We start from the raw sequence: 21,006 nt of genomic DNA on the forward strand, positions 1-21,006 counted from the left end.
TACGTGTGTGTGTGTATTTTGTATGTGCGCGTGTGTGTATGTGTATGTTTTCTGTGCGTGCGTGTGTGTTTGTGTGTATGTGTATGTTGTGTGTATGTGCGTTGCTGTGTACGTGTGTGTGCGTGCGTTTGCTATTGTATATGCGTGTGTTGTTTATGCCCATGTGTGTATGATTGTATGCGTGTCTGTGTGAGTGTGTAGTGTTGGTGAGAAGTGTGTGTGTATGTGGGTGTGTGCGTGTGTGTGTATATGTGTGGATGTGCGTGTGTGTGTGGGATTGTGAGTGTTAGGTACGGGTGTGTGTGTGTGTGTATGTATGTCTGTATGTGTTTCCGTGTGCGCGTGTGTGTATATTTTTTGTGCGTGCGTGTATGTGTATATTGTGTATGTTTTCGTGCGTGCGTATGTGTTATGTATATGAGTGAGTATTGTGTATGTGAGAGGTGTGTGTGCATGTGTGTATATGTGTATGTGTGCCTGTGTGTATATGTGTATGTGTGTCGTGTATGTGTGTATGTGTGTGTGTGTGTGGTTTTATGTATGTGAGGGGTGTGTATGTGTATGTTTATGTGTGTGCGTGCGTATGTGTGCCAGGTATGTGTGTTATTTTGTGTGTGCACTCCTGTGTGTATGTGTGTGCATGTGTATGCGGCTGTGTATGTAGGCGTGCGCGTATATATGGGTGTGTGTGTGTATATATGTGCGTTCGGCTATGTGTGTGTGAGGGCGCGTATGTATGTTTGTCATGTATGTGGGCGGTATATATGTAAGGTGTGTGGGTATTTGTGCGTGTAGGTAGTGGTGAGATAAAAAGTAGAAAAAAGTAAGTCTAATAACAAGAGAATAATGGATATAATGTAAGGGGGACGAGGGGGGGGGGGGTTTAAAAAAAAAAAAAAAAAAAAAAAAATTATGTAAAGTGTTGCAGGGACGTAAAGGGGAGAGTCATAAGGAAGAGAAGGCTGTGTTGAGTCCGAAGGGGAAAGAAGAATTGAGGTTGAAAATGTAGCGTTGCTCCAAGTGGAGTCGCGAGGGAGTGGACCCATGGTGCAGGGCGAGGCCAAAAACGGAGATGTTAGAGGGAGAGTGGTTGGGCAGTTGGAAGTGACGGCCGACAGGGGAGTCCGAACCTAGCCGAACGTCCCATATATATATATGCATATATACATACGTATATGTATATACTTACACCTATATATATATATATATATATATATATATATATATATATATATATATATATATGCATATGTGGGCACGGGACGTCATGAAACGTGTACAACAAAAAAGTACTAAGCACGAGTACATGGAACATGAACTATTCTTTCGAACAACGAAAGACACAAATGGAAAACAAAACAAACAACATAAACAACGATCCTTAATCAGTTGCTGGCTGTTTTTCTAGTCTCGTACTTCGAGCATTTAACAACAATATACATTTTCGATAAAACAGTTGCTCCTGCAAAGCAAATTAAATAAAATTTGGATCATAACAAAAAAGGAGGAGGAAAATTTCGATTATCCTCACGTGGTGAGTTCTAATGCAAAAAATATAAAATATAAAATAAAAGAAGTAAAATGCACACAATTTACATAGTTTTAGTATATTTTTTTAATATCTTTTGTAAGTGAAAGAGTATTGTGTTTGTTGACTGGTTTCGCTTTCGCAAATCATGACATCGAAATTATTGTAATTTCGTATTTTCTTCAGATTTTCGTCCATGTGTGTGGAGAAGCTTATGAATGAATGATTCAACAAATAGAATAATCTAAGGGGAAGTAATTGGTGATTGTTATTATTGGGGACAGGGGAGATTATTGCTCATCATTCTGGGAGAGGATAATATATATACGAAAAACTCAAAAGCAAAAGTAGTGGGATGAAATATGTACAGTGATGGGTATGTAATCATGAATTGAAATATATCCTACGATCAAAGTTGGTTATGCGTTCATATTTAGACATGTTCTGTATTTTTCGAAAAATAAATTTTCCTTATTCAACTGTTCTTGTAGAGAAATTGTTTCTTTGCAATGGTAGATGGAGAAAAACTGTGAAGTTTGGTTGGATATTATCTGCACATCTCTCTCTATGTGTTCACTCAATGTAGTCATATCTGCTATGTTACTGTCTATTTGGATTGCCGGCCCTTCTATTGGATCCACAATAGGCAGATTCTTTTTCTCTCACACACATATATATATATACATACATACATACATATATATATATATATATATATATATATAAACATACATACATACAAACATATATATGTATGTATGTATATATGTATGTATCATCATCATCGTTTAACGTCTGCATTCCATGCTATCATGAGTTGGACTGTTTGACTGTGGTCTGGCAAGCCTGGAGGCTGCACCAGACTCCAGGCTGATCTGGCAAAGTTTCTACAGCTGGATGCCCTTCCTAAGGCTATCATGCCCTTATATATAAATTCGTTTTTCAGCATTTAAATTTTAGATGCATTGGGAATTATATTCCAAGTATTACAGAAACATATTTTTTCCTCTCAGTTTTCTTTGTCTTGAACAATTAAATCAAATTTAAAATGTTATGGTGAATGATTTTCTTTCTGTTTTCATTTAATTTTCAGATGAAAGCGTATTTACTTTACAAGAAGTCAAAAATGAAATTGTAGAGTATCATAACTGCAAAAAGTATTTCCCAAGCATCACAGAGGCTGTAATATGTGGCAATAATAAAGACTTTTATTCACCAATCTGTTTTGTAAGTAATTTTCTATTCTCTCATACAACTTGTATCAAAGAAGGAATTAAGTAACTTCTAATGGACCTTCTTAATTCTAATACACAAATGTAGAGTTGATGCTATTGATTAGTAGGTCTGCACAGAATGAGTATACAGGACCTAATCATACTAACTATTTTTAAGCTATCAAGTCATCTCAGACATCATTATCTCTCTATGTAAAGCAGCAAGCTAGCAGACTTGTTAGCATGCCAGACAAAATGCTTAGTGGCATTTCATACACCTTTACATTCTGTGTTGAAATTCTGCCATGGTCAACTTTGCCTTTCATCCTTTCAAGATCAATAAATTAAGTACCAGTCAAGTACTGGTGTCATCATAATCAACTTGCCCCTCCTTTCAAATTGCTGCCTATGTTTTCTTCTTTTTTTCAAGTAGTTGGGTCTGATTTGAGGGTAGTTTAGTTACTACTTCTCACAGACTAAACTACTGTGGATGGGTTTCATCACTGACTTGATGAGAAAATGCTGAATGAATAATGCATGTTTAAGAAACTGAAATATTGTTTAGAATGGAGTAGACAGAACTGAACATTGTATTGTCAATAAATAGTGGTAACTTGCAGGAACTACTGAGAAAAGCAAATGAAAGTCAGTTTGTATAAGACAAGAAGGAACCATATGATCATTAGACCTTCTGGAATTAACTACCATATCACCCTCAGATCACGCCTTACCATCTTAAAAAAAGGAAGAACACATTGGTTAATGTGATGATACAATGATGTCTGAAAAGAAATCAAGATGGTCACAGTCGGAATTTCTTTGAACTGAAGTCTGTTTGATCAAGACTGATCTAAAGCTAAACGACGTCAAATGAGAAAGATAAAATTATATTCATTCATTTGTTGAATGCTCATATTTCCAAACTAACAAAGTTTAGACAGGACAGTATTTGGGGCAGGATTTCTTCTTGTTTATCAATTAAGGGAACTTTCATTTCAGAGGTATTCAAAAGTCCTACACAAAGTAGATGTAGTCGCTTTCAAAACAAACCTCAATCTTTTCCTGTTGAAAGACCCAGATGAACCTACCTCACGGCAAGAGGCGCAAATGAGGTCAGCGACATCAAGCTCCCTTATTGACCAAATGCCACATATCAGAGGAGGCTCTCAATTATAACAGTGTAGCAAAACGGCGGTGCCCCTGCATGGCCACAGCTTTCAGCTGAAACTGATAATATATATATATATATATGTATATATGGTGAGGACCGAAATCCTTCAAAGGATGTCAAACATCCAAGTCCACCAATACATGCATTTATGAGTACAGGGCATTACCAATGGTGCAAATAACACGAAATACGTAAACGAGAAAGAAATGGAATTAATTAGACTCCGAAACAATTTTTAGAATGTATATTGCTTATCAGCTTAGATTATGAATTAAATTTTGTCTACACTTATAATTTTTTTCCTTTCCTTATACTGCATTTACTTTATAACACACACACACACACACACACACACACATACACACACACACATACACACACACACATGCACACACACATACACACATATATATATATGCATATATTGGTACAGGACGAAACCAACGGTGCAAATAACATGAAATGCGTAAACAAACGAGGGAAAACGGGTGAAAAATGTAAACAACGACATTAAAAAAATGGAGAACAGGACCAGTAAGCACAGAGAAAGAATCCTTCATCAGTTGTCGGTTGTCTATCTACTCTTCATTTCGAACATTCAACAACAATATAAGTCTTCAAAGACAGTTGCTCCCATAAATTCTAAAACAAAATTTAGGATTTATGGAGGGTCAAAGTTGGGAACAAAAACATGACAGTGGAAACATACATGGGAACCGAACGAAAAGAAACATGAAGGGTTGTTAGACCAGAACGATAGGACAATAGAGAACGCTGGGAAACATTTTTTTGAAAAAAGAAAAGTAGAAGAGAAAGAGAGAGGGGGAGAGAGAGCAAACACGTCCGTTCTTTTGAACGTCCGTGCAGGAAAAGAAGGATGGTCTCACAAGGAAAAGAAAGATGGACGATGTTCACGCGTGAACAACGAGAGAGTGCAGATAAAAAGAGAAACAGGGGAGTGAGAGAGAAACAGGTAGAAAACGGTGGAGGAGGGAGGAGGAGAAAAAAGCAATTAGAGAAGGATAGAGGAAGAAAACAGTATAGAGTAGAAAGTGACATCAAGAAGGTGAAGATAAGCTTACTTGGAAATGGATGCGTCGTGTTCAAGTAAATAATAAACAATATATTATTTAATTGAACGCAACGCATCCATTTTCAAGTAAGTTTATCTTAACCTTTATTGATACAACTCTCTATTCCATACTATTTTCTTCCTCCAACCTTCTCTAATTCCCATTTTCTCCCCCTCCCGCCTTCACCGTTTTCTAGTTGTCTCTCTCTCCCCCCTCTCTCTCTCTCTCTCGTTGCTCACACATGACCATCGTCCATCTTTCTTTTCCTTACATGACCTTCTTTTCCTGCACAGGCGTTCTAAAGAGCAGACGTGGATTTTTTTCTTTCTCGCTTCTATCTTTTCTGTTTTCAAAAAATGTTTCTCCCAGTATTCACTATTTTCCTCTCACTTCGGGTTAACGACCCTCCATGTTTTTTTTTTTTTTTTCAATCGGTGTCCTTGTATGTCGCCACTGTCATGTTTTGCTCCCAAATTTGATCCTCCATAAATCCTAAATTTTATTTCAGAATTTATGAGAGCAATTGTCTTTGAAGATTCATATTGTCGTTGAATGCTCGAAATGACGAGTAGGTAGACAGCCGACGAAAGATGAAGGGTCTTTTCTCTGTGGCTACTTGTCCTGTTCTTTACTCTTTTTTTTTCGTTGTTTACGTATTTCACTCGTTTGTTTACGTATTTCATGTTATTCGCACCATTGGTGAAGCTCTGTACCCAAATATGCATGTATATGTATATATATAATATATTATTTATTTAATGAATGCGACGCATTCATTTCCAAGTAAGTTTATATATACACACAAACACACAGACAGACAGACAGACACACACACACGCACACACACACATATAAATACATTGTAGGGCGGCGAGCTGGCAGAATCGTTAGCACGCCGGGCAAAATGTCTAGCGGTATTTCGTCTGCCGTAACTTTCTGAGTTCAAATTTCGCCGAGGTCAATTTTGCCTTTCATCCTTTGCTTGTGGGCAATAAAGAAATGAATATATATACATTTTAGATGGAAGCAAACATATATATGTGTGTCAGTGTAAGCATCTCCTTGTCTTGACATCACACGAATGTTCTTAATGAATGTCATTTATTTCCAATATTCTGCAAAATCAATGTCTGAGCGTGGGAAAATATGTTGCTAGGAAAACAGGTTAGATTTGGCAATAGAAAAGGCATTTGGTTTTAAAAATCATTCAATAACCTCTATCAGACCCACGCATGCATGGAAAAATGGATGTTGAAATGACGACGATAACGACGACGATGATGATGATGATGGATGCATTAATGTCTTATATCCATTACGCTATGTAAAAAAAAAAATTATTTTTTGTATCTGTGTTCAGTAAGTGTTATTTCCTATTTCCTTCTATCTAGAAATCGAAGTAAATGACTACTATTCCCTTGATACTTCGCTTTTTTTGACCAAGACATCAATGTTCTGAAACTGACTTATTTTCCATTACATTTCAGACAGATTCAATGCTGAGTTGCTGAAGCAGAAATATCGTTATAACAAACATTCTGTTCAATACTACAGATTTTCTTTTCAGTTGCTTGATCTTAACCACTTGAGCTCAAGTGCCTGACAATTGTCAGCATTAGTGGCTGACAATACATGCATCTCTGATCATGAGTGAGAGTAGTAGGGTAGAATCACAACCATGTGTTGAACGGGATTCTCTGGGGCTGGGCTTGAAGAAATGTACCAAAAGCAAAGTTTGAAGGAAACATTAGCCATTTTTCATACTTTCTAGGTGTGAGCAAATAAGAAATAACAGTTACTGTGCAAGGAAAAAAATTGTGTTACACTGTGTTATCTAATCATTTTTTTTAGTTTTGTAATGATTTTTAAATATCTTTAATTTTTTATTCTTTCCTAGGGTGACAGTGGAGGCCCATTTCAAACACGCAATGACTATGGTCAATGGGAGGTGCAAGGTGTTTCCAGCTTTGTTGCGTGGGACTGTAGAAGCACTGTGTCACATCCAGCAGGATATTCTTCTGTTTATCACGGATTAGAATGGATTAAGAAATATGTATATGTATAAATTCCATACAAAATATCTCTTACAATGTTCAAAATTATTTTGTACTTAAACTAAATCGATTTCTACTTAAACTAAACTGATTTCATTAACTGCTTAATCCTACAATAATTATCAAATATTACCCGATGACTTAAATTTGTATCTTATTCACTGCTTGCTTCCTTTTAATTCTATAAGTTTTGTTTATCCACATCTATTCTAAGTTTAAATATACAAGTGTATTTTTGTAATTTCGTTATATTAATTGCAGATTTATTAAGTCTTAAATTGAAAAATTGATTTGCATATAAATACTTTCAAACAAATGCAATTAATTAGCTGAAAAAAAATTATAATGAACATTAACTTTAAAATAAACTTTAAATTTAGAAATCCTGCTGACATGAGAACACACATGTACACATATGTACACACCTACAAACACGCACGCACGCACACACACACACACACGCACACACGCACACACACACACATACGTACATACACATGCACACACACGCACGCCCACATACACACGTGCGCACTCATGCGTCTCTCTAGAAACTGCAATCATCTGTAAATTGTGAGAGTATGTAATTTTGGCTATAACAGAGTCCATGAGACAAAACCAGTTATGTTTGACACTGTGGAAGCGCTATGGCCCAGTGGTTCGTGCAGCGGACTCGCGGTCATAGGATCGCGGTTTCGATTCCCAGACCAAGTGTCGTGAGTGTCTATTGAGCGAAAACACCTAAAGCTCCACAAGGCTCCGGCAGAGGATGGTGGCGAACCCTGCTGTACTCTTTCACCACAACTTTCTCTCACTCTTAACTTCCTGTTTCTGTTGTGCCTGTAATTCAAAGGGCCAGCCTTGTCACGCTGGATATCCCCAAGAACTACGTTAAGGGTACACGTGTCTGTGGAGTGCACGTTAATTTCACGAGCAGGCTGTTCCAATGATTTGATCAACTGGAACCCTCGTCGTCGTAAGCGACGGAGTGCCAACAACATTTGACACTGTAATTATTTGTTAGCAGCCTTTATTTTTTTGCTTTAGCTTTTTTAGGAGGTATTTTTCTTGTCAACTTCGGTTTAAACTTTTACTTTCCATAATTTTTTTACAATTAATCAATTCACTCGTTATATGACACGTTACATAATTTCTAACAGTTATATTCATTAAAAATTTTGCCGATTATTTTCAATGGTAAATTATTCAAAATCTTAAAATAAACATTTGTAATTATTCAAGACCTTTAATAAAACTTAATCAGTGTAATATTTGTGTTTTTTCTTAACATGTTATTACCGGATGTGAAAGGGTTGCTGTCGATATTACCACTGTAACCCAAGGTGTTACAATATTGGATATCGTTATTATTGCTATTTTCCCCGGTTGGTGGGGTTGATGGTGCCGTTCTCGTTAACAGAGCTACCATTATCTACATCTATGCCGGTGCGTCTGTTAGGGGCGCTGCTGCTGATGCTGTGGTCGATATGGCTTAGTCTGTCATTGCTGGAATGAGAGCTGTCAGTGGGTACGCTGTCCTGTCTGCTATTTGTAAGGTTGGTATTGGACGCGACGTCACTGTGGTCGGTGTTAGTAATGGTGGCGGTGCCGTCAGGGACATAGAGGGCACTGAAGATGTTGCTGTTGTTGATGTTAGTAAGGCTGTTCGCTGTGGTTTAGGTGTGTGTGGGGGGGGGGGATGACGTTGGTTCTGTTTCTGGCTCTGCCTTCGTGTCTACAGCTGCTATGGCTGTTATGGTTCTTGCCGGTGAAATTGGCCGGGTTCGCCCGTACCTCGGCCTGATAGACTATGCCTTTGGTTTCGCAGCGGCCTTCTATTGGCCAATTGTAGCATCTTCCCGTTGCTTAGGTGCGTTAATATTCTCTTAACGCTAGAGGCACACAGCTAAACGAGACCCTAACATCGTGCCTGTTGAAAATGAGGGCATACCTGTGGGAGTCTACCTACGGGCGTTATAGTGTTAAGGGAGAAGGGGGACGCAAACCAAATTGTATTCCTGCGGCGTTTCCTTCTGCGGGTGTTGGAGATGCGGTCCTTGAACTCACTGGCAGCTACGGCCTCGTTATAGTATGGGCCTGTTGCGTTGAAGGCCTCATGTTTAGAGGAAAGGCTCGAAATCCTGTTACTGACACCCTTTACCAGGTTCTTGAACACGATGAGTGGGTGGCACGAGGTTGTGTTGATGTATGTTAGCCTTTCGTTTGGTCTGCGTAGGGCCTGTAGGTACCGGAGCTCAAGCCTAGTGTAACATCTAAGAAATCCGCTGTGGTGAGATTGGTTTCTGTGGTAATCTTCAATCCCATGGAGCCCAGCGTACTCAATGGAAAAGATAAGCATTCTCGCTACAGATGCATCCTAGATTGCAATAGTTGGGGTGTTATCCTAGGAAGGACACCCAGTAACATTCATAAGCCACACATTTAGCCAGGGACAACGAAAATGGTTGAATATAGAAAGAGAGGCTTATGCAGTGGTATGGTGCGTAGATAGACTGCAGCATTTCCTTCTGGGAAATCAGTTTTATTTGGAAGCAGATCATCAGCCTTTAAAAACCCTGTTCGCGAAGGATTTAGATGTATCTCGACGTGCTTCGCAAAAAATAGCCAGGTGGAGTTTGACTCTATCACAGTACGATTTCGTCGTTAAGCATGTTCCGAGTAAAAGTATTCCGCACGTCGATGCTATCTCTCGATTGAGATATAATAAGTCTAACGGTGGTGATATAATTTTCTTTGCTTCGTATTTAGACAAATGCGACAGTGCGTGGCAGGATATCGATCTTGTAATGAAAACGCATTATATAACAAAATAAAAGAAAGAATTTTAAAGCAAATTTGGAGATCGGTCTCGAATCTGGAACGTGCATTTGTTAAACAGAAGGATTTTTTAATATGCGAAAATGGCTTAATATATCATAAAAGTCGTCCGTTTATTCTGGCACCTTATAGAGCTGCAATAGTAGCTAAAATACACGACATACACATGGGCATTCCACAATTAAGAAGGCACTACTCTGTGTTTGGTGGCCTGGGTTAGCTTACTCGGTGGAGAAGTTTGTCAACTCTTGCGATAGTTTCTAGAGAGTTATGCCAAATTTAGTTAAGGCAAATGATTCATGGCCCATTTATGGGCCATGAGAACGTGTGCACATCGATTGAGCATATGTTCCAAACATCGGTAACATATTGTAATTGTAGATGCCTATTCAATATGGATCGAGGTATTCTCGTGTCCTAATCGCTCAACTGAGGCGGTAAAAAAGAAGCTGTTTGAGGTCTTCGCTCGTTTTGGTGTGCCCACAGCTTTAGTATCGAACAACGAGCTTGAACCTGTTGCGTTAAAGAACATGTTGACATCAATGGGTTGCAGAAAAATTGAGACACCTCCTTACAGTCCGGCTTCTAACGGCGCCGTTGAAAGGACCGTACAAACTGTGAAAGCTTGCACTGAAGCATTTTGATCCGAAGACAGGGAAATTCAGCAACTACTTGAACACAATTCTGTTCAAGCCTCGGGTGGTTGTAAATTACCACCGGCCGAAAAGTTAAGGAAACGACCATTGAAGGTTGTAGTAAACCCATTCTTTGAAATAGGTAAGGATGTAAAACACAAAAGCATGTTCGACAAGATTGCATCTAAATCAAAATATGTGATAAATGCCAGAAAGAATATTGCATGGATCAACGCATGTCAACCAATGCAGTTAATGGCAGTCGATCAACTGGCCCCGCTAAACTCACGGGAAGCACAACCAGAATTGAACACAACACTTGGCACGATAGTTCACGCTGAGTCTGCAAGGATGCCTAACAGTGACGGTACGACCATATCAAGTCTCCCGGCTAGACGTGACACCAACACCGGAGTTATAGAAGAAATAAAGCAGCCTATTATCGGCCATGCTCGCCGTCGAAGATCGAATACGATAATTTCATCAAGTCCTCGACTGGGGCAAAGTGCAAGAATTGCGGAAGGATGTAAAAAGCCAAAACGTTTCGAGGTGGAATAATGTGATATGTGATAGTTGCACTGGGTTGCTAATCTTGGTATCCTGATGTGTGTATATATATATATATATATATATATATATATATATATATATATATATATAAAACTCTGAAGGGAAGTCTTGTGCAGCCACGTGAAAATTATGAGATGAGAGATGAACGAGCTGGCATAAAAGGCGTGATACCGCTACGCACGGGAAAGAGGCTAGGAACTGTACAGCGTGGCCCTGCAAAGTGAGCTGTGTAACTTGCAGTTACGAATATTCAATATATTTTCTAATGAGTGAAACACAATATCTGAATTTGATGTGAAAAAAATGCATACGTCCGTACATACGTACTTACATATGTACGTACATACATATGCATGATCGTTCGTTCGTTCGTTCGGACATACGTACGTACGTACGTTCGTTCGTTCGTTAGCTCATTCGTTCGTCCATGAGCTCGTTCGTTCGTTCGTTCGTACGTACCTACGTACCTACCTACCTACGTACGTACGTTCGTTCGTTCTTTCGTTCGTTCGTTAGCTCGTACGTACGGTCGTATGTACATGCGTTCGTTCGTTCGTACGTACTTACGTACGGACATACTTACGTATGTACATACTCCCATACGTACATACTTACGTACGTACATATTTACGTGCGTTCGTTCGCTCGTTCGTTTGTACTTACGTACGTTCGTTCGTTATTTCGAGCGTTCGTTCATTCGTTCCTTCGTTCGATCATTCATACGTACTTACGTACGTAAGATTGTTCGTTCGTTCGTACATTCATACGTACTTACGTTGGTTTGTTCGTTTATTCGTACGTAAGAACGTACGTTCGTTCGTACGTAAGAACGTGCGTTCGTTCGTTCGTTCGGTCGATCGTACATACGTACGTACGTACGTTCGTTCGTTCGTACGTACGTACGTTCGTTCGTTCGTACGTACTTACGTTTGTTCGATCGATCGATCTTTAGTAATTACGTACGTACATTCGTTCGTTCGTTCGTTCTTTCGTTCGCTCGTTCGTTCTTTCGTTCGTTCGTTCGTTCTTTCGTTCGTTCGTTCGTTCGTTCAGTCAATCGTTCGTACGTACGTACGTTCGTTCGTTCGTACGTACTTACGTACATACTTACGTGTGTACGTACGTATATACGTTCGTTCGTTCTAACGTACGTACGTAAGTACGTACGTACCTTCATTTTGTTAGATCGTTCTTTCGTTCATTCATTCGTACGTACGTACGTTCGTTAGTTAGATTGTTCGTTCTCTCATTCGTTCGTACTTACGCACGTACGTTCGTTCATTTGTTCTTTCGTTCGTGCTTTCGTTCGTTTGTACGTACGTTCGTACGGTCGTTCGTACGTACGTATTTACGTACTTACGTACGTTCATACGTTCCTTCGTTCGTACGTACGTACGTACGCTCACTCGTTCGTTCCTACGTACGTATGTTTGTTCGTTAATTCATTCGTTCGTTTGTTCTTTCGTTCATTCGTTCGTTCGTTCGTTCGTTCACTCTTTCGTTCGTTTGCTCGTGCGTTCGTTAGTACGTACGTACGAACGTATGTTTGTTCGTTCGTTCGTATGTACGTACATACGTACGTAGGATCATTCGTTCGTTCGTACATACGTACGTACGTCAGTTCATTTGTTCGTTCGTTCGTTTCTTCTATCGTTCGTTCCTTCAGTCATTCTTCGTACGTGCGTACGTTCGTTCGTTCGTTCGTTCGTACGTACGTACGTACGTTCGTTCGGTCGTTAGTTCATTCGTTCTTTCGTCCGTTCACTCGTTCGTACGTTCGTTCTTTCCTACGTACGTACCTATTTACGTACGTACCTACATTGGCACGTACCTACTTACGTACGTTCGTTCGTTCCTTCGTTCATACGTACGTACTTAAGTACGAAGATCGTTCTATTGTTCGGTCGTTCGTTCGTTCGTTCTTTTTTTGACTCTATCTTTCGTACATACGTACGTACGTACTTTCGTTCGCTCTTACGTTCGTACGTACGTACGTTCCTTCTTCCGTTCATTCGTTCATTCGCTCATTCTTTCGTATGTACGTACGTACATACGTACGTTCGTTCGTTCGTTCGTTCTTTCGTTCGTTCGTACGTACGAACGTTCGTTTTTTCATTTCGTTCGGTCGTTCTTTCGTTCGTTCGGTCGGTCGTTCGTTTGTACGTAGGTACGTACATATGTACGTACGTTTGTTCGCTCGTTCGTACGTTCGTTCGTTCGTACGTTCGTTCGTTCGTTCAATATTCTGTGCCTACGTAATACGTACGTACGTTCGTTCGTTCTTTCGTTCAATCGTTCGTTCGTACGTATGTACTTACGAACGTACGTACTTACGAACGCACGTACTTAGGTCGTTCGGTCATTCGATTAATCGTTCGGTTGTACCTACGTACGTTCGTTCATCCGTTCGTTCGTTATTTCGTTCATCCGCACGTACGTACGTACTTTCGTTTGTTCGTTAGTTTGTTCGTTCTCACATACGTATGTACGTACGTAGTTCGTTCGTTCGTTCGTTCGTGCGTTCGTTCGTACGTACTTTCGTCCATTAGCTCGTTCATTCGTTAGTTCGTTCGTTCGTTCGTTCGTACGATCGTACGTACTTACGTTTGTTCGATCGTTCGTTCATTAGTAATTACGTACGTTCGTTCGTTTGTTCGTTCGGTCGTTAGTTCATTCGTTCTTTCGTTCGTTCACTCGTTCGTACGTTCGTTCTTTCCTACGTACGTACCTATTTACGTACGTACCTACATTGGCACGTACCTACTTACGTACGTTCGTTCGTTCCTTCGTTCATACGTATGTACTTAAGTACGAAGATCGTTCTATTGTTCGGTCGTTCGTTCGTTCGTTCTTTCGTTCGTTCGGTCGGTCGTTCGTTTGTACGTAGGTACGTACATATGTACGTACGTTTGTTCGCTCGTTCATTCGTTCGTTCGTTCGGTCATTCGATTAATCGTTCGGTTGTACCTACGTACGTACGTTCGTTCATCCGTTCGTTCGTTATTTCGTTCATCCGCACGTACGTACGTACTTTCGTTTGTTCGTTCGTTCTCACATACGTATGTACGTACGTAGTTCGTTCGTTCGTTCGTGCGTGCGTTCGTTCGTTCGTTCGTTCGTGCGTTCGTTCGTTCGTTCGTTCATACGTACTTTCGTCCATTAGCTCGTTCATTCGTTAGTTCGTTCGTTCGTTCGTTCGTACGTTCGTACGTACTTACGTTTGTTCGATCGTTCGTTCATTAGTAATTACGTACGTTCGTTCGTTCGTTCGTTCGTACGTACGTACGTGCATACGTACGTACGTTCGTTCGTTCGTTCGGTCGGTCGGTCGTTCGTACGTACGTACGTTCGTTTGTTCGTTCGTTCTGTCGTTCTTTTGTTCTTTCGTTCGGTCGGTCGTTCGTTCCTTCGTTTGTACGTACTTACGTTTGTTCGTTCATTCATTCGTTCGTACTTACGTACGTAACTTCGTTCATTCATTCGTTTGTTCATTCGTTCGTTCGTTTGTACGTACGTTCGTTCGGTCGTTCCTACGTACGTATGTACGTACGTTCGTTCGTTTGTTCTTTCGTTCATTCGTTCGTTCTTCCGTTAAATATTTCGTTTGTTCGTTCGTGCGTTCGTTCATATGTACGTACGTATCTTGGTATGTATGCACGTACATACGATCTTTGGTTTGTTCGATCGTACATACGTACGTACGTAGGTTCGTTCGTTCGTTAGTTCGTTCGTTCTTACGTACGTACCTTCGTTCCTTTGTTCGTTCAGTCGTACGTAAGTTCGTTAGTTTGTTCATTCTCCCATTCGTTCGTACGTGCTTAAGTACGTACATACATTCGTTCGTTCGTACGTACATACGTACTTACGTTCGTTCTTTCGTTTGTTTGTTAGATCGTTCGTATGTAAGTTTGTTCATTCGTTCGTTAGTTCGTACTTTCGTACTTACTTACGTTCGTACGTACTTAATTCCGTACATACTTACGTTTGTTCGTTCCTTCATTCGTTCGTACTAACGTACGTACGTTCGTTCATTCCTTCGTTCGTTCGTTCGTTTGTACGTACGTATTTACGTACTTACGGACATTCGTACGTACCTTCGTTCTTACGTACGCTCACTAGTTTGTTCTAACGTACGTGCGTACGTTTGTTCGTTAATTCGTTCTTTTTTCTTTCGTTCATTCGTTCGTTCGTACGTTCGTACGTACGTACGTATGTATGTTCGTTCGTACATACTACGTTCGTTCGTCAGTTCGTTCGTTCGTTATTTCGTACGAACGTACGTACGTTCGTTCTTTCGTTCGTTCTTTCGTTCGTCCGTTCGTTCGTTCGTTCTATCATTCTTATCTACGTGCGTACGTTCGTTCGTTCGTTAGTACGTACGTACGTACGTTTGTTCGTTCGATTGTTCGGTCGTTCGTACGTTCGTTCGTTCTTTCGTTCTTTTGTTCGTTTGTTCGATCGTTCATTCTTTCGTACGTTCGTTCGTTCTTCCGTCCTATCGTTCGTACGTACGTACGTACATACGTTCGTTCGTACGTTCGTATGTACGTTCGTTCGTACGTTCGTACGTACGTACGTTCGTTCGTTCGTACGTACGTACGTACGTTCGTTCTTTTGTTCGTTTGTTCGATCGTTCAGTCTATCGTACGTTCGTTCGTTCTTGCATTCTATCGTTCGTATGTACGTACGTACATGCTTTCGTTCGTTCGTACGTTCGTACGTACGTACGTTCCTTCCTCCCTTCATTCGTTCATTCTTACGTATGTACGTGCATACATACGTACGTTCCTTCCTTCATTTCGTTGGTTCGTACGTACGCACGTACATTCATTTGTACGTGCGTACATTCGTTTGCTCGTTCGTTCGGTCGTACGTACGATCGTATGTACATGCGTTCGTTCGTTCGTTCGTACGTAATTTGGTACGTACACGTTTGTTCGTTCGTTCGTCTGTACTTACGTACGTACGTTCGTTCGTCATTTCGTACGTTCGTTCATTCGTTAGTTCGTTCGATAGTTCGTACGTACTTACGTACGTAAATTTGTTCGTTCGTTCGTACATTCGTACGTACTTACGTACGTAAATTTGTTCGTTCGTTCGTACATTCGTACGTACTTACGTTCGTAACGTATACACATTCGTTCGTTCGTTCATACGTACATACGTATTTCGTTCGTTCGTACGTACGTACGTTTGAAAGTACGTACGTACGTTTGAAAGTACGTACGTACGTTCATTCGTTTGTTCGTACGTTCGGACTTACGTACGTACCTACTTTCGTTCGTTAGTTAACTCGTACGTTCTTTCGTTCGTTCGTTCATACTTACGTACGTACATACGTACGTATGTTCATTCGTTCGTTCGTTCTATCGTTCATACGTACATACGAACGTAAGTTCGTGCGTTCATTCCTTCGTACGTTCGTAGTACTTACGTTTGTTCGATCGTTCGTTCGTTCTTTCGTTCGTTAGTTAGTTCGTTCGTTCGTACATTCGTGCGCACTTACTTTCGTACGTATTTACGTTTGTTCGTTCCTTCATTCGTTCGTACTTACGTACGTACGTTCGTTCAATCGTTCATTCGTTTGTACGTACATTCGTTCAGTCGTACGTACGTTCGTTCGTTCGTTCGTTCATATGTACTATGTACGTTTGTTCGTTCGTACGTTCCTTCGTACGTTCGTACGTTCGTTCGGTTGTTCGTTCCTACATACGTACTGATGTACATTCGTTCGTTCGTACGTACGTACGTACCTTCGTTCGTTCGATCGTTCTTTCGTTCGTTCATTCGTACGTACGTTATTTAGTTTGTTCGTTCGTTCGTTCGTTCGTACGTCTTGTTCGTTCGTACGTACGTACGTTTGTTCGTTCTTTCGTCCGTCCGTACGTACGTACGTTCGTTCGTTCTTACGTTCGTACGTACGTAGTTACGGACGTGCGTTCGTTCGTTCGTACGTTCGTACTTACATGCGTTTGGTCATTCCTTCGTTTGTACGTTCGTTCGTTTATTCATACGTTCGTTCATTCGTTCCTTTGCACGTACGTACTTTCGTTCGATATTTCGTGCCTACGTACATGCGTATTTACGTACGTTCGTTCGTTTCTTCTTTCGTTTGTTCGATCGTTCGATCGTACGTACTTTCGTCCTTTCGTTCGTTCGTTCGTTCGCTTGTTCTTCCGTACGTACTTGCGTTCGTTCATTTGATCGTTCGTCCGTTCGTTCGTTCGTACTTACGTACGTTCGTTAGTTTGTACCTTCGAACGTTCGTTCGTTCTTTCGTACGTACGTACGTACGTACGTACTTGAGTTCGTTAGTTCCATCGTTCATTCGTACGTTCGTACATTATTACGTTCGTTCGTTCGTTCGTTCGTTCGTTCTTGTGTACGTACGTACGTTCGTTCGTTCCTTACTTCGTTCTTTCGGTCGTTCGTTCGTTCGTTCATTCGATCGTTCGTTTTTTGTTCATTCGTTCTTTCTTTTGTACGTACGCAGTTGCGTTCGTTCTTTAGTTCGTTTTATCTTTCGTTCGTTCATTCGTTCGAGCGTTCATACGTACGTACGTAAGTACGTACGAACGAGCTAACGAAAAACGAACAAAAGAACGAGGGAACGAACGAAGGAAGGATCATTCGTACATACATACGAATGACCGAACGAACAAACGTACGAACGAACGAACGAACGAACAAAAGAACGAACGTACGAACCTACGTACGTACGTATGTACGTAGGCAAGAAATATCGAACGAAAGTACGTACGTCCAAACGAAAGAACGAATGAATGAACGAACGAACTTAGAAATAAACAAACGAATGAACGAATAAACGAAAGAACGTTTTTACGTAAGTACGTCCTGACACAGGAACGAACTTACGTACGTAGGAACGAACAAACGAACGTACGTAAGTACGTACGTGCGTATGGACGTACGACCGAACGAAAGAAAGAACGAAATAACGAATGAATGAACGAACGAACGAACATTCGTGCGTAAGAACGAATGAACGAACGAACAAAATAGTGAAACGTACGACCGAAAAACGAACGAACGTACGTACGTACCTACGTACTGATGTACTTACGTATGTACGTACGTACTTTCGTTCGATGGTTTGTTTGTTCATTCGTTCTTTTGTTCATTTGTTCGTTCGTTCGTTCGTTAGTACGTACGTTCGTTCGTTCGTTAGTACGTACGTTCGTTCGTTCGTACTTTCGGTCGTACGTTTCACTCTTTTGTTCGTTCGTTCGTTCTTTAATTCATTATTTTGTTCTTTCTTTCGTTCGGTCGTATGTCCGTACGCGCGTACGTACTTACGTACGTTCGTTCGTTCGTTCGATCGTTCGTTCGTTCGTACTTACGTAAGAATGAACGTACTACATCCGAATGAACGAACAAACGAAGGAAAGAACGAGCGAATGTACCTACGTGCGTACGTATGAACGAACGAACGAGTGAACGAACGAAAGAACAAACGAACAAAAGAACGTATGAGCAAACAAACAAAGGAAGGAAAGTACATCAGTACGTAGGTACGTACGTACGAACGAATGAACGTACGTCCATACATATGCACCTAAGAACGAAAGAACGAAAAATTTAACGAATGAACGAACGAATTACGTACGCACATACGAACGAACGAACGCACGTACGTGCGTACGTACGTACGAACGAAAGAACGAATGTACAAAAGAAAGAACGAACGAAAGAACGAACGTACGTACGTAAGAACGACAGAAAGAACGAACGAATGAACGAACAAACAAACGTACGTATGTACGTACGTACAAACTAAGAATCAACTAACGAACGAACTTACGTACGTACGTAAGAACGATCGAACGAATGAACGTACGTACGTAAAAACGACTGAACAAAAGAACGAACAAACGAACGTACGAAAGAAAGAGCAAACGAACGAACGATCTTTCGAACGTGCAAACGAACGAATGAATGACAGAACAAACGAACTAACGAACGAACGTAACTGCTTACGTACGAACTAACGAACGATCGAACGAACGAGCGAACGTAATTACGTACGTACGTACGAACGAACGAACGAATGTACGTACGTACGTACGAAAGAAGGAACGAACGAACGAACGAACGAACAACAGAAAGAAAGAACGAACGAACGAATGAACAAACGTATGTAAGTAAGAACGTAGGACGAACGAACGATCGAACGAACGAACTCACGTACGTAGGAAAAAAGGAAAGTACGAACCAAGCAACCAACCAAACAACCAACTAACGAAAGAACGAACGAACGAACGAACGATCGAACGAATGAACAAACGTACGTAAGTACGAACGTACGAACGAACGAACGAACGATCGAACGAACGAACGATCGAACGAACGAACGATCGAACGAACGAACGATCGAACGAACGAACGATCGAACGAACGAACGATCGAACGAACGAACGATCGAACGATCGAACGAACGAACGATCGAACGAACGAACTCAGGTACGTACGTACGTACGTATGAACGAACGAAAGAACAAAAAAATAACGAACGAACGGACGAACGAAAAACTAACGAACGAACGAATGAACGAACGAACGAACGAACAAACGATCGAACGAACGAACTCAGGTACGTACGTACGTACGTATGAACGAACGAAAGAACGAAAAAAAGAACGAACGAACGGACGAACGAACAAACTAACGAACGAACTTAAGTACGTACGAACGAACGAATGAACGAACGAACGTACTTACATACGTACGAACGAACGAAAAAACGAACTTAAGTACGAACGAACGATCTTAGGAACGAACGAATGAACGAACGTACGTACGTACGTACGAATGAACAAACGAAAGAACGAACGGACGAACGAACGAACGAACGAACGAACGAACGAACGAACGAACGTACGTAAGTACTAACGAACGAACGAACGTTCGTACGTACGTACGTAAGAATGATCGAACAAAAAAAGAAGGAACTAACGTACGAACGTAAGTACGTACGAAAGTACGTACGTAAGTACGTACGTAAGAACGAACGACCGACCGAACGAAAGAATGGTCGAACGTACCTACGTATGTACGTACGACCGACCGAACGTACGTATGTACGAACGACCGACCGAACGAACGAACGAACGAACAAACGTACATATGTACGTACGAACGAACGAACGATTAAACGTTCGTAAGTACGTACGAATTAACGAACGAACGAATGATCGAATGTACGTAATTCCGAACGTAGGACGAACGGAAGATCGAACGAACGAACTCACGTAATTAAGAACGAACGAGCGAAGAAACCAACCAACGAACCAAACAACCAACCAACGAAAGAACGAACGAACGTAAGTCCGTACGTTAAAAGGAACGAACGAATGAACGAACGTACGTAAATACGAACGTAAGAAAGAACGAACGATCGTACGAACGATAGAACGAACGATCTCACGTACGTACGTACGAACGAACGAACGAACGAAAGAACAAAAGAACGATCGAACGGAAGAATGAACACACTAACGAAAGAACGTTAGTACGTACAAAAGAACAAATAAAAGAATAAACGTACGTTTGTATGCACGAACGAAATAACGAACAAAGGAACAAAAGCAGGAAAGAACGAAAGAACGAACGAACAAAATAATGTACGTACGCAAGTACGTAAGAACGAACGAACGAACGAAAGAATGAACGCACGAACGAACAAACGATCGAATGAACATACGTACGTACGAAGGAAAAAACAAACAAACGAACGAACGAACGAACGAACGAACGTACGTACGTAAGAACGAACGAAAGAACGAACGTGCATCCAAACGTACGTCCGAACGTAGGTACGAATGAACGAACGTACTATGTACGTACGTACGAACGAACGAATATACGTATGTAGTACGTACATAGGTAAGAATGAACGAACGAAA

The 21,006-nt window shown here is 40.8% G+C and overlaps 1 protein-coding gene across 1 annotated transcript in view; it reads left to right on the forward strand.

The window, feature by feature from the left end:
• LOC106884077 (MAM and LDL-receptor class A domain-containing protein 2) overlaps positions 1-8,309 on the forward strand; it is a 161,947-nt gene extending 153,638 nt beyond the window's left edge. Inside the window, exons 35-36 of the mRNA XM_089348673.1 lie at positions 2,622-2,755; positions 6,884-8,309. Coding sequence (XP_089204799.1) covers positions 2,622-2,755; positions 6,884-7,051 — 302 coding nt within the window. The 3' untranslated portion in view covers positions 7,052-8,309. The remainder of the gene's footprint in view (positions 1-2,621; positions 2,756-6,883) is intronic.
• The last annotated feature ends 12,697 nt before the right edge of the window (positions 8,310-21,006 follow it).

The sequence above is a fragment of the Octopus bimaculoides genome, chromosome 3 (assembly GCF_046866305.1).
Source record: "Octopus bimaculoides isolate indiv1 chromosome 3, ASM4686630v1, whole genome shotgun sequence".
Taxonomy (NCBI): Eukaryota; Metazoa; Mollusca; class Cephalopoda; order Octopoda; family Octopodidae; genus Octopus; species Octopus bimaculoides.